Source organism: Cynocephalus volans, chromosome 13 (assembly GCF_027409185.1).
Source record: "Cynocephalus volans isolate mCynVol1 chromosome 13, mCynVol1.pri, whole genome shotgun sequence".
In the NCBI taxonomy this organism is placed as follows: Eukaryota; Metazoa; Chordata; class Mammalia; order Dermoptera; family Cynocephalidae; genus Cynocephalus; species Cynocephalus volans.
In genome coordinates, this window is record NC_084472.1 from 12,457,294 (window position 1) to 12,469,491 (window position 12,198).

General features: G+C 47.9%; 1 protein-coding gene across 2 annotated transcripts; it reads left to right on the plus strand.

Annotated features, from left to right (window-relative positions):
- Nucleotides 1-3,704: 3,704 nt before the first annotated feature.
- On the plus strand, nucleotides 3,705-11,953 carry TGIF1 (TGFB induced factor homeobox 1). 2 transcript variants are annotated; one of them, XM_063077013.1, is made up of 5 exons: nucleotides 3,705-3,827; nucleotides 4,359-4,682; nucleotides 6,497-6,875; nucleotides 9,909-10,135; nucleotides 10,938-11,953. In XM_063077013.1, the coding sequence occupies exons 4-5, from the start codon at nucleotides 9,953-9,955 to the stop codon at nucleotides 11,511-11,513; spliced, it is 759 nt and encodes a 252-aa protein (XP_062933083.1). In that variant the 5' UTR covers nucleotides 3,705-3,827; nucleotides 4,359-4,682; nucleotides 6,497-6,875; nucleotides 9,909-9,952; the 3' UTR covers nucleotides 11,514-11,953. The 2 variants fall into 2 exon arrangements, with proteins under 2 accessions (XP_062933083.1, XP_062933082.1); XM_063077012.1 differs by lacking the exon at nucleotides 6,497-6,875.
- The last annotated feature ends 245 nt before the right edge of the window (nucleotides 11,954-12,198 follow it).

The following is a 12,198-nucleotide window of genomic DNA, read 5'->3' on the forward strand; positions in this document are numbered from 1 at the left end:
TGGTGGCAGTGGGTATACCTAATTTAGGTCAGGTAGTCAAGAAGACTTCTCTAAGAAGGTGACCTTTAAGCCAAGCCTTGACTGGTGAGACACTGCCAGACACTCAACAAGTGGTGAAGGAACATCCCAGGCAGAGGGGACTTGAGAACAACACATAACAATGAAAGCTCCATTACATTTGTGTGTAGTGAACAAATGCCTAAGAGGGAAGTTTCCATATCTCACTGTGTATACTTCTTTCTTGCTTGAATTTTTGAGTTGTTTGTGTGTGCGTGTGTGTGTGTGTGTGTGTGTGTGTGTGTGTGTGTATGATTAAAATGTCATCATTAAAATGAGGTGAAAAGAAAAAAGCACAAAAAGCAGACAGGTTGGACGACAGCCTCTTGTAAAACTCCAGGTAGATTTCGGAGAGCAAGCCCCAGGTGTCCAGGAGGACCTGGTGTTCATGGTGTCCTATGTAATCTGAGGTCAGTCTCTGCCTTCTACAGCTTTCTGACCTTCCAGAATGATAGGATTTCCTAGAGATCACTTTATTTAGAGCCAGATAATTTATGTCCAATACCTGGTTCTATGCCTTTTAGCATATTTGCCTGTGTTAAGTCATCTGGACTTTAAGGAAAAAATAACTTACATGACTAGTTTGGGTATGAAATGAGATCATTTAAATAAGTGTTTCATAAAATGTAAAGCACAATGCAGACACAAGATGTTGAGAATAAAGGGGTAAAGGCTGTGCTTGACAAACCATCTTTTTGCTGTCTCCTGGATTCCAAAAAAGAGAACTGATGACCTCTACAGAGGGGAAAGAAGGGCTGGGAGGGGAAGTGTAGACTAGGAGAACAGTGATTAAAAACAAAAGTAGTTGTACAGTTACATTATTCATACAGCAAAGAGGAGGAAATTATCCTCACGGGGTTGGTAAAATCACAAGATGGCTGCAGCCCAGCCCAGGCCCTTGAAAGACAATGGTCAGTTTCTCTTTAAGCAGCCTGAGACCCTGTGACCTGAGATGTGATGATTATAGAGCCCTTGTGCAATGTTTGCAGCCCAGCAGTCTGCATATTTTGTAAAAATATCTGCCTCCCAGAGCCTAGAAGCAAAAGGGATCCAATGACTGTGTGAGTCATGAGTCATTGTTCCTGCAGGTAGGACACAGTACCTGATGAAAATCATGCTTAATCAGTTGCTGAGTAGGTGAATGAAATAAATACATTCTCCAATAAGTCGGTGAACCTGGTATCAAAAAAATAATAATAATTGCACTTATTTGTACTCTTTTCTGGCTTATTTGCCTTTCCAAGTTTCTATTTGAGTTTTTGCCTTTGAAAGGTTTGCAGGCTGTGAAAATAACTTTATAACTCTGTTTCTTTGCTTGGCCTTGAGGCAGCTTCGGAAGATAAGACACTAAATGGAACTATGTGTGCCTGGAGAGAAAAAAATAATGGTGAAAAACGTTTATGAGCAGCCTCCGCAAGCACCAAGCAAAGTCTCCATTTTACTCCGGCAGTTTCCCAATTTAATTAACATTCATATGAATTCTGCAAATAATATGTAGCAAATGTGAATCCATACAATTTTTTTTTAACACTGGAAAGAATCTTAAAAGTCATTGAATCCGCTTTACAGAGAGGCCGAGACATTAAGGGACTAACAGAGCCAAAACTGAAACTTGTTTTTCCACCTTGAGAAATGCGAATAAACAAAAAATATCCTAAGCAATTGCTGGTATTTGGAACTCACTTTAGGGGTTGTTTTCTTTGCTGTGTTGCATACACACCCCAGGCATTTTCTTCCCAGAATGCGCCAATAATTCAAAGCTCCAAACAAATTTGGGGCCAGCCTTGGAGAGCTACGGGGGCGGGGGCGGGGGGGGGGGGGAGGTTTTAAGGCGTTAGCTTCACCACAGAATTGTGCATCCCACCAGCTTTAGTAACTGCTTCGATATGATTTGCTCGAGCAAAAGGTGTGCATTGGCCGGATCAAGCCGGACTGCCAGCCAAGGTGAGTTTACATCTTTTCTTTCCTCCTCCTAATTGAAAGAGGCTTTTAATTCTCTCCACCCCTCCCACCTCCCCTGTAAAGTTTGTTTTCAAGCTATAAACTCGCTCCAACTCTCGGTTTCCATTTCGGTTGCCTGAGAATCGCAGTAATTAGCCAAGTTCACTTAGAGGAAAGAAAAGCTACCTTTGTGTACATAATGAGAGCCACCGCGTGGCCAAGGATAACCACGGGGAAGAAGGAAACATTTTTGTCTCGGGCTGCCGAAAGCGGGCGGGGGGAGGGTTAAACCGGCCGAAGGCGTGTTCTGTGGAGTGGCTTCGAAAGCGACCGAGGCAGCCCAAGCCGCTTTCGAAGTTAGCAAACAAAGCGTCTCCCCAGTAACCGCCCGGTTCCAGACGGGGCTCCTGCCACTCAGCCCGCGGAGTGGCAGCGTCGGCCGGCCCCGGCTCCTCCTCCCTGCGTCTCTCGTCCCTCCTCTCCCGGCTCCCCAGCGGATACGAGCCACCAATCCCAGCAACAAACAACCCTTCAAATGAAATAACGAGGCGGCCCTCTAACGGGCGGCGGGGGCGCCGGCCCCCTCCCCGCGCCACATCTGTCCAGCACTGGGGCGCAGCCGCCGATTCATCTGCAGCCAGGCCCAGGGACGGCACCGCGCTCCCGGCGTTGCGGCGTAGCTTCCAGGCTGGTGGTTTCTCCCCAGGACCGTGCCCCCCCACTCCCCATGCTGTTGTAGATGTGTGTTCTCCTATGTGCCGAGCAGTCGGCAAACCACAGGAAAATAAATCGTAAGCTTGCTGCCTTCTTAGAGTGACGCTTTTTTCCTTGTTGATTCATTTTAAGTCCTGTAATTGGAAAAACCACCCAAGCTTTTTAAACTCTAGCCTTCACGCACTCTTGGGGCGGAGGTGTCTTTTGCGGTGGGGGGAAGGGAGGCTGACTTTAAATTTCAGCATAATCCTGAAACAGAGGCTCCAAAGTCTAGTTAGTCATCCTTTGGCTGCCTTAGTCCTTCCTCCTTGGGCTGAACCTTGTTTCCACCTTTCTGCTGCCGGGATCTCCATTAAGGTTACAAAACAAAAACAGCACAGAGCCGAAAGTGGAGGCAGACTCGGCGCTGACGTCTCTACTAGGCTTATTTACGTTTGGGGTTTTTCTTCTTTTAAGTGCTAGGGAAAGTCTTACTGTGACATATGACAGTTCGTTTGCTTCAAAACAACGGGGTACCCACGCGAATACTAGACCCAGGGGGGCCATGGGTGTCTTGAAATCAAACAGCATCTAAGAGTCTTTTAAAAGGATAATTTCATCAAGGAACTCCTTTTGGAGTCCTACTAACTCAACCAAAATAAACCAACAGGAACGTGTGTTTACTTAATGTCTAGTTTCTGTTTGAAATACAGGAGGGGACGAGGGGTCCCCTAGCAGGGTTGGAGTCCTAAACGTAGACACTGTTTACTGAAACAGATGAGCAGCCACGCCGTGGTCATCCCTTTCTTATAAAGGCGGCAGCTGCCCGGGTCCAGGGCTGGAGGGTGTCAGGCCGGGTCGCAGCGGGGCGGGCGCTCGTCCCGGCCGTCCCCAGGCAGAGACGTTTAAAGAGCATGTGAGCATGACAAGTGTCTGTCCGCTACGTGTTAGATTTCGAAACTGCCTTGCAATCCAGTCCGGAACTCGCAGCGTTAGCCCGGGGGAACAGACATTCGCCTAGAGTGTCTGTGTCTCATCTCCCCACCTCCTGTCGCTGTTGGAGAAAGAGCCCCGGGAGGAGAAGGGTGCGACGCGCCGCGCCCGCGTGTCAATAGCAACCGCGCATTCTGGAAGAAGTTAGTTCTTGTCCCGAATACTTTTCCGCCAGTGCCCCGCCCCTTGAATCAGAAGCGGCTGTCTTCTGCGGCTAGAGCTGGGAACGTGGAGTTTGGGGCAGCTGTCAAAGAGGAGAGGGGGAGCCTTTTCGTCGCTGGCTGGGGGAGGGGAAGGACGAGGCGTCCTTTTTTCCCATCTGTTGGGATTTCCTAACCAAACGCACCCTCGCCCTCCTCGGGAAGAAAGGCCCGAGGAGAAACACGGGGCGCGCGGCTGCGGTCTCCGCCGTGGGGCAGGGGATGCGGGCGGTGCGCGCGCGTCAGGCAGGACGGATCGCGTTTCTGGCCTCCGCCGGCCCCCGCGCCGCCCCCACGAGGGACGGGTGACAGCGGCCCGGGCGGTGCGGTCGCAGCGCTCGGTCTAGTCCACCCGGGCTGGAAGGTGCGGGGGAGGGGCGGAGGAGCGGCGGGGCGGGAGGGGGACGGGCGGGCGGCTGGGGGCGGAGGCAGGACCTCCTGTACCTTCCCTCCTCGCCTCTCTCACTCTGACAGCGCCGAGGTGCGCCGAGCAGGAGCGGGGAACAAAGGAGCGGAGTGGGGAGGGGAGCGAGTTGGACGAGGGAGAGCCCCCGGCCGGCTGCCAGAAGATCCCGGCAGGAGGAAGCCCAAGTGACACTTGAGTTCTACCCGCGGAGCGAGCGCCTGGGATCCGAGCGCCCTGTTCAGCAATAACGGCTGGAGCACGTCTAAAAGTTGCGGGAGGGTCGGCCGCGAAGGAGGAAGATCACTTGCCCCCTGTGTCCCCTCTCCTGGCCCCTCGAGACCCCAGCCTTCCCCGGCGCTGGGAGGGGAGCTCCAGAATGAAAAGCAAGAAAGGTAAGGCGGCCGCACCGGGGCGCGAGTCCCGGGGAAACGTGCTGGCCTGGCCGCGCCGGGCTCGGGGCGAGGGGGACTTGGTGGACTTTTCCGCCCAGGGGCTCTCAGGCTGGAGCGGCGGCCGTCCTCTTTGTTGGGGCCGCGTCTGACATGGCAGTTGCTGTTTCCCTTCCAGACACAACACGAGGGCTGTTGTGGGGAGACGAGCCTCTCCACGCTGCTGGCACGTTGTCAAGAAACACGCTCAGCGCCTTGTTTGTGCGCCTCCAAGTTTCATTGTCTCCGCCGACACCCCACGCTCGGCCCGCAGCCGCGTGGCTTCTGGCGCTTTCTCGAGGGAGGGGAGCGAGGGGTCCGGGGCAGGGGGACCCGGCGCCTCGACTTTCCCGGTCGGGACCCGGGGCGAGCCACCACGCCTTTGTCTGAAAGTTCGGACCCGGGACCCCCAGTTCGAGCTAGGCCCGGGCACACTTCTTTAGGGATGTGGGGTTTTCACCGTCGAAGGAATGGGATTCTGGACCCCCACATGGCCCTCAGGGGTAAACAGCCTCAGAAAGCTAGACTTTTCCAAATTCCCAGTCTCTCAAAGTTTTCCCACGGCGAATTTAGGGCGATCCGAAGAGTTAAGACACAGGGCCAGCGGCTTAAAGAGGCGTGCAGTCAAAATGTGTCCAACTGTGACAAGCAGGCTTGGTTGTAAGTGCAAAGGGCCAGGCTGTCATTGTTTCCACGAAGCGTTCTGGAAGCTTTACAACTAAAACTTGCCGTCAGTCTGGTTTGAAAACAAAATACTTAGGGATTTAAAACAACCCCCCCCACCCAGCACCCCGAAAGGTCAAAGAATGTGAAGTCCCTTTTGAAGTTAACTTTTGAGTCCCTGACTGGGAGGTCCCCGAGTGTCGGGCCGTGGACTGGAGTTGGCTTTCCGTTGTGATTTATGCCGAGTGGCTCAAAACAGAAGTTAATCGCTCGGGGAAGCGAGCGGAGGCGGGTGGGGGCGCTGCGGCGCACGCGCAGTGGCGTCCTGGAGTGTTCAACTCCACATTCTTCCAGAGCCGCAGGGCGCAGGCGGCTCCAACGGAATCCTGTGTGGTGGGCGCCCGCCCGCCCCGGCCCCTTCCGCGGCGCTTCTCCGTCTCCGGGGATTCTGTGGGAGACTCCCGCCCGCGGAGTTTCTTCCCCCCACCCAAGTCTTTCCCGGCGAGGGTGAAATGAAACGAGAAAAGCCGGGCCACTCGGCAGGAGTGGGTAGTAGAGCTCCCCGCGGACCCCTCCGCAAGGGACGGAGGGAGAACTTGGGCGTCTCGAGCTTGGGACCTTTCCCTTGGCTCTGAGAAAACGCGCGGGGAGCGTCCGGGGCGCTTGTGGAAAACCGCGTCAATGCCTGGAAAGACTGACAGGTCGAGAGCCCCACGGGGAGGCGTCCTCCTCTTCCTTTGAGGCTCACGGGCGGAGCGGGGGCTTCTGGATTTGAAGAGGGCGTCTGGGGCGCCGGCCGCCTAGCCGGGCTTCCGCGGGGGCGGGCTCCCGCCGGGTTCCGGCTCTGGCGGGGCGGCCCGGATTAGCCTCCCCCGCGCCAGGCGCCCCGCCGGACCCCTATCCCCCTCGCGCCCTCCCCTCCTGCCGAGGACGAGGCCGGGGGCCGCCCGCCCGGTGGGTGCGAACAGCCAGGGTCCCCAGTCCTGGGCGCGCAGGGTCCTGGCGACTCGTGGAGACAATGAGAGGTGACGTGTTGGAGGGGAACTTTGCGACTAGCTCAGGGCTCGTGTGGGGAGCTGAGACGGCCGAGGTGATCGGCTTCTTTCCCTTTTTAGGTTTCCTGACGAGCCGTCTGGGGTGGGCAGGCCGCGAAGAACGTGGGCCTCAGGACTGGTTTCCTCCTGCGGGCCGAGGCTCCGGGGGTCCTCGGTGTGCTCCCTCCGACAGTTCGCGGGCCGGTTTCAGCGGTGGCCGGGGAACTCCCGGGAACAAAAACTCCCTGCTTGCCTCCCCCGGGCTCCTCCTCCTCCCCGCGTCCCACCGTCCTGCCTCCCACCCCCGCCCTCCGCCTAAAACTACCTGGCAGGCGGGGAGAGAAGGGCTCCTGGAGAAATCGGTCCCGCCTGTGGTCTGTGCTGTAAGAGTATGTGAAAACCTTTTCAAGTTTCCTGAAAGTAAAGGCACTTTTAACTCAATCACAGAGCCCGGCGTTTGGTAAGACCAATTTGGGAAAATAGTGCGTCCTCTTAGAAAGCTCAGGATGCCCGAAAGATCTCTTAAAACGGCTTGAAAACAAACAGAAAGAAGGTTCGATGAGGAAAGTCCCCTAAGTCTTTTTGCTCCCGATTTCCGACTCGGATTCTTGCTTTAGGATTTGCTCTTTGGCCGAGGCCAGCCACACGCACGTTGGATTTAGTGACTGACTTGGGTGTTAAGTTTGATTCCTGTTGCTTCTCCAGGGGAGACACTGTGATCAAGAACCTTATTAGGTTGGATTTGCTTTTCCCTAATTGTATACTTAAACTTTTCCTTCGAGTTTTTATCTCTAGATTCTTTTCTAGTCTCCTAGATTTTAAAAATCCAACTTCACAACCGCTCTGCCCCCAACCCCCCAATCTTGTTACAGAGCTGTTCAGAAAGGAAAGTGCAGAAGCAAGATTGGTTCTTAGAGCTGTGGGATCTATAGGCCATCTTGTGGCTTTCTAAACATTTCCTTGTATGTGGATAGTTGAGTAAAAGAGGCTTGCGATCCCCCCCACCACTACATTTTTTAACGTGTAAGCAAAGCAAGACGTTTGGAAACAAGTAACCGGGAAACTTTTCAAAAACTCTGTTACAATAGGAAATGAGTAATGAGGAAAAGGCTTTGTTTTTTCAAATTGAGCCACAATCAGGAGGGAGAGTTAATGAAAACCGTCCTGACAGCAGCAAACGTGGTTTTGCTGCAGTGAAATATCAGCTGGCGTAGCCAAGGAACTGAATCTTAACTTCCTGTTACTTCAGCTTTTGTGCACATATTGGAAATATTTGATAAGAGGTCCAGAGGCCTGGCATTCATTTATTTAAATGAACTGAGAACAGAGTAAAGTCGCGCAGCAGTTGGGTGTTGCTTAACTGAAACCTGCTTTTGTGTGTCACTAACTTATTCTTGTCAAACTAAGCAAGCAGATCAAAGGGCAGCCTTCAGGGTTTTTTTTGTTTGTTTGTTTCAAACTCTGTTATTACCAACTTACAGTTGGGAATTCACTGTTCAGTGAGCAAATTTTCACACTTTTTCTAGGTTAAAAAAAGGGTGAGGGATAATAGCCTTGAGAAGAATGTCTGGCTGTTCAGAGTTGGAGAGCTTAAACAAATTGCTTTATTCAGATTAGTTTTAGTCATTCAATTAACTTGACACATTTTTAAAAGTTAGATTTCTTTAATTATCAAAGCAAATGTGAAACAGGAACCCATTTGTAATTTAAGGTTTTTTATTAATAGTTCTTCACCCGAATTTCAGTATGGGTTTTGAAAGTCTCATCTTCTCAACAGTGAAAGCAGTTTCAGTTTTAAATGTGACCTTCTTTAAAAACTTTTTTTGTTAACAGTTTAATTAAATCTTCAGGGAAGGGAAACTTCAAATGCATGGCAGTTAAAACTTCGGATTCTTCTGTGGTTTATTTATGGCTGTTTGTTGAGCCTGCAGCTAAAGTGAATTTGCAGGATCATCCACCTCTTTTGTTAGAACTTGCTTTACTTGTCTTCGGAGGGTTCTGCCTTTTCTGTAGGAACTCCCTCCTGCACCTTCTGCCCCCTGCAGTCCAAAACTAAAAATGTGTCAACAAGTAAAGTCAGAGTCAATTAAAGGGTGGGTTTTTTTTTTTCTTCTAATTCCTTAAAAACACATTGAATGGTTTATCGCTATGAGGAATATTCTCTTTTTATTTCCTATGAAGATAAACTGGCTCATTTAAAGTTGAGTCTTTTTTCAACCAAAATTACATACTACAGAGAAAAAAATGTGTACAAAGCTAAAAATGCATACTTTAAAATTTTTAAAATTTGTGTTATTTTAACTAACTTTCCTAATATAGAAATACTAGTATTTTCAAGCATGCTACAGTTCGTAATTCATCTATATTTTAAAATTTTAAATTGTCTTCAAAAAAGAGAATGTATTTGTTTAGTCATTCTGAGTTGCCTTTAAGTTCAAAATGATGTTTACATGTCTGAAAAGGACAGGTCTGAATTTTTATTGAACCTAGTCTATCTGTGATTTAAATGTTTTCTGTGGCTGTGCAAAATTTCTGGTAGGATTAAAGTATTTACAGCCGAAAGAAAAAGTTTCCTTTGGGAGTTGCATATTCAGTTTTCTTTGTCATGTAATAATTTAAGACTGAATTCTGCTTGTTGATATGTAGTATTCTAGGTTTAGATTGAACAGGCAGCAGAAATTTATGGCAAATTTTTAATTTATTGAGTATTAGGCATCTTTTTACCTCTTACCAAAGTACCAACAGTAGAAAAATATCTTTGTGTGCTGAAACGAAAAATTTGTGTGGTTGTATTTAATGAAAAGTAACTAGTACTGTCCATTAGAAGCAAGTGTCTAATTTTGAATAAATGTAGGTAGCAATGAATAAGAAATGACCATGGGATTAGCAGAAAATTTTAACATGTATTTTACCTTTAAAATACTAACTGGGTTAAGTTTGTAATTTTCCTTCCTTATATTAGTGGAAAAGGTGTACGAACCCTCTCTTTTATTTCAAACCTTTAGTGGAGGAAGGAGGAAGAATAACATTAAAAATGTACATTAAGGTTCTAGTTAGACTATTTTTCCTACTTAGCAATGATTGACCTTAAAAAGAACGTTGTTAGACACATTCCAACTGCTACAGCCCCCCTTCCTGTTTCAAATGTGGCAAGTTATTTACTTTGGGTGCAGTTTGCCTTCTCTGATGGATTACACCAAAGACTTCCGAGCATCAATTAAAATTAGGAATGTGAGAAGTTAAGTCCTAGAGGAAAGTTGGCTAAGAAGGGGAATCTGACAGTTGGTTGAGGATCTACCGTGTGTTCCTAGTCAAATTATTCTTGAGGACTTTACATGTACTCTGGTAATTCGGCAGAGAAAATACTGATCCTTCGCCTCAGCCTCCATAGTTAAGAAAACATGGTTACAGTGAGTGGTCAGAATAAATGAGCTTTGCAGGAGGTAGCTCTGCTGATAGAAGTTATTGACAGCTGGCCTTTGTCCTTTCCTAGGTGGTGTTGCAGTGTCTGGCAGCGAGACTGAGGATGAGGACAGCATGGACATTCCCCTGGACCTTTCCTCTTCAGCTGGCTCAGGCAAGAGGAGGAGAAGGGGCAACTTGCCCAAGGAGTCTGTTCAGATTCTCCGGGATTGGCTGTATGAGCACCGATACAATGCCTATCCCTCAGAGCAGGAAAAAGCATTACTGTCCCAACAAACACACTTGTCTACACTACAGGTAAGGAAAGCACAAAGTTTATGCATGCATTTTTATTTTGAAAGCCATTTTATAGCATTCCTGTGTGTTAAGTCATCAAGTTTTTCCCCACTCAAAAAAAGAAGGAATATCTTTTTATTGTAAACTTTTTAGTGCTAAAAGCTAATAACTGGCTATTTAGAGAACACAGAAACACTTGACAGTCATCTGTCAAATAGCATTTCCTTTAATGCCTGAAAGAGCCTTCCTTTATGCAACAAACATAAAAAGGAGGTTAAACCTTACTCTATTGCCCAGGAAACTGGCTTGATATTTAAACAAGGACAGACTTCAGTGAGGTAATTCATGTTATGTCTGTTGACATAGTCATTTGAACTGGGAAAAATCAGTTACTGGGAGGAGTGGCTCTTTTCATACAGGAAAGGTTTTCCTGTAGTTGATTAACTTAAATGCTGGGATAGTAGGTAATAGGTTAAAAAATGGGGAGAGTTAAAAGGTAAACCTGGCGGCAGAGCAGAGAAAAAAAAGGTAAACCTCCCTCCCTAAAATCATTTTGAGGCGTTTGAGAATTTATACTATTTTCTTCCTACTGAAATGGTTTAAGGATGATGAAACAAAAAAGTAAATTTGTATTAGAAGAGGAGGAGGTTTATGACAGGAGGCAGCTTTCTCTTGGCTGGGCTCAAATACCTTGAAATAACTTTATGAGTCCAGATAAGCCTTTTCATGCCTTCTTTCATAATTAGGCACCCCATAGACTGTTCTCAGAGCCTGTTTGCTGAATGCGTGAGGAAAGTGTTAAAACATACCAATATGATTTCAGGTCTGTAACTGGTTCATCAACGCCCGCCGCAGGCTCCTCCCTGACATGCTGAGAAAGGATGGCAAAGATCCAAATCAGTTCACAATTTCCCGCCGTGGGGCCAAGATTTCCGAAGCTAGCTCTGTGGAGTCAGTAATGGGCATCAAAAACTTCGTGCCAGCTCTCGAGGATACCCCATTTCATTCCTGTACAGTTGGACCAAACCCAGCCCTAGGGAGGCCACTGTCTCCTAAGCCATCATCCCCAGGATCAATTTTGGCTCGTCCGTCAGTGATCTGCCATACCACTGTGACTGCCTTGAAAGATGTGCCTTTCTCTCTCTGCCAGTCAGTTGGTGTGGGACAAAACACAGATATACAGCAGATAGCGGCCAGCAACTTTACAGACACCTCTCTCATGTACCCAGAGGACACATGTAAATCTGGACCAAGTACAAATACACAGAGTGGTCTTTTCAACACTCCTCCCCCTACTCCACCGGACCTCAACCAGGATTTTAGTGGATTTCAGCTTCTAGTGGATGTTGCACTCAAACGGGCTGCAGAGATGGAGCTTCAGGCAAAACTTACAGCATAACCCTTTTTCAAGCAAAACAGTTCTCAAAAATGTCATGATTGCCGGGATGATGGCAAGAGATGAATTACATTATTTTATATATTTTTTATTAAAATTTGCACATGGGATTGCTAAAAGGAAGCTTCCTGTTACTGAAATGTCTTCAATGGAATACAGTCATTCCAAGAACTATATAAACTCAAAGCTACTGTAGAAACAAAGGGTTTTTTTTTAAATGTTTCTTGGTAGGTTATTCATAATGTGAGATGGTTCCCAATGTCATGTGATTATTATTATTATTTTTTTTGTCTCCCCTTCCCCTTTTTTGTTGGTGTTTTTCAGACTGTGCAATATTTAGAGAACCTATAGCATCTTCTCATTCCCATGTGGAACAGGATGTCCACATACTGTCTAATAAATTTTCAATTTTTTTTCAAACAAGTATGAATCTAGTTGATTGATACCTTTTTTCATGATGTAATAAAGTATTTTCTTTAAAAATTATTGTAATGCAGAGTATTTTGTTGGGAGGCGCTTCTTAAATGAGTAGGAATATAGCACCCCGATGAGCAGGAAGTTGGGGGTAGGGTGGAGTGAGTTAGGGGGGTGTCACCAGCTCTTTGAAGAAAAGAACCGTGGACAGCCAGTATGTATAAACAGGATGTGTGATATTTACTCTTGATAGGAGGCACAGCAGGCCCTTAAA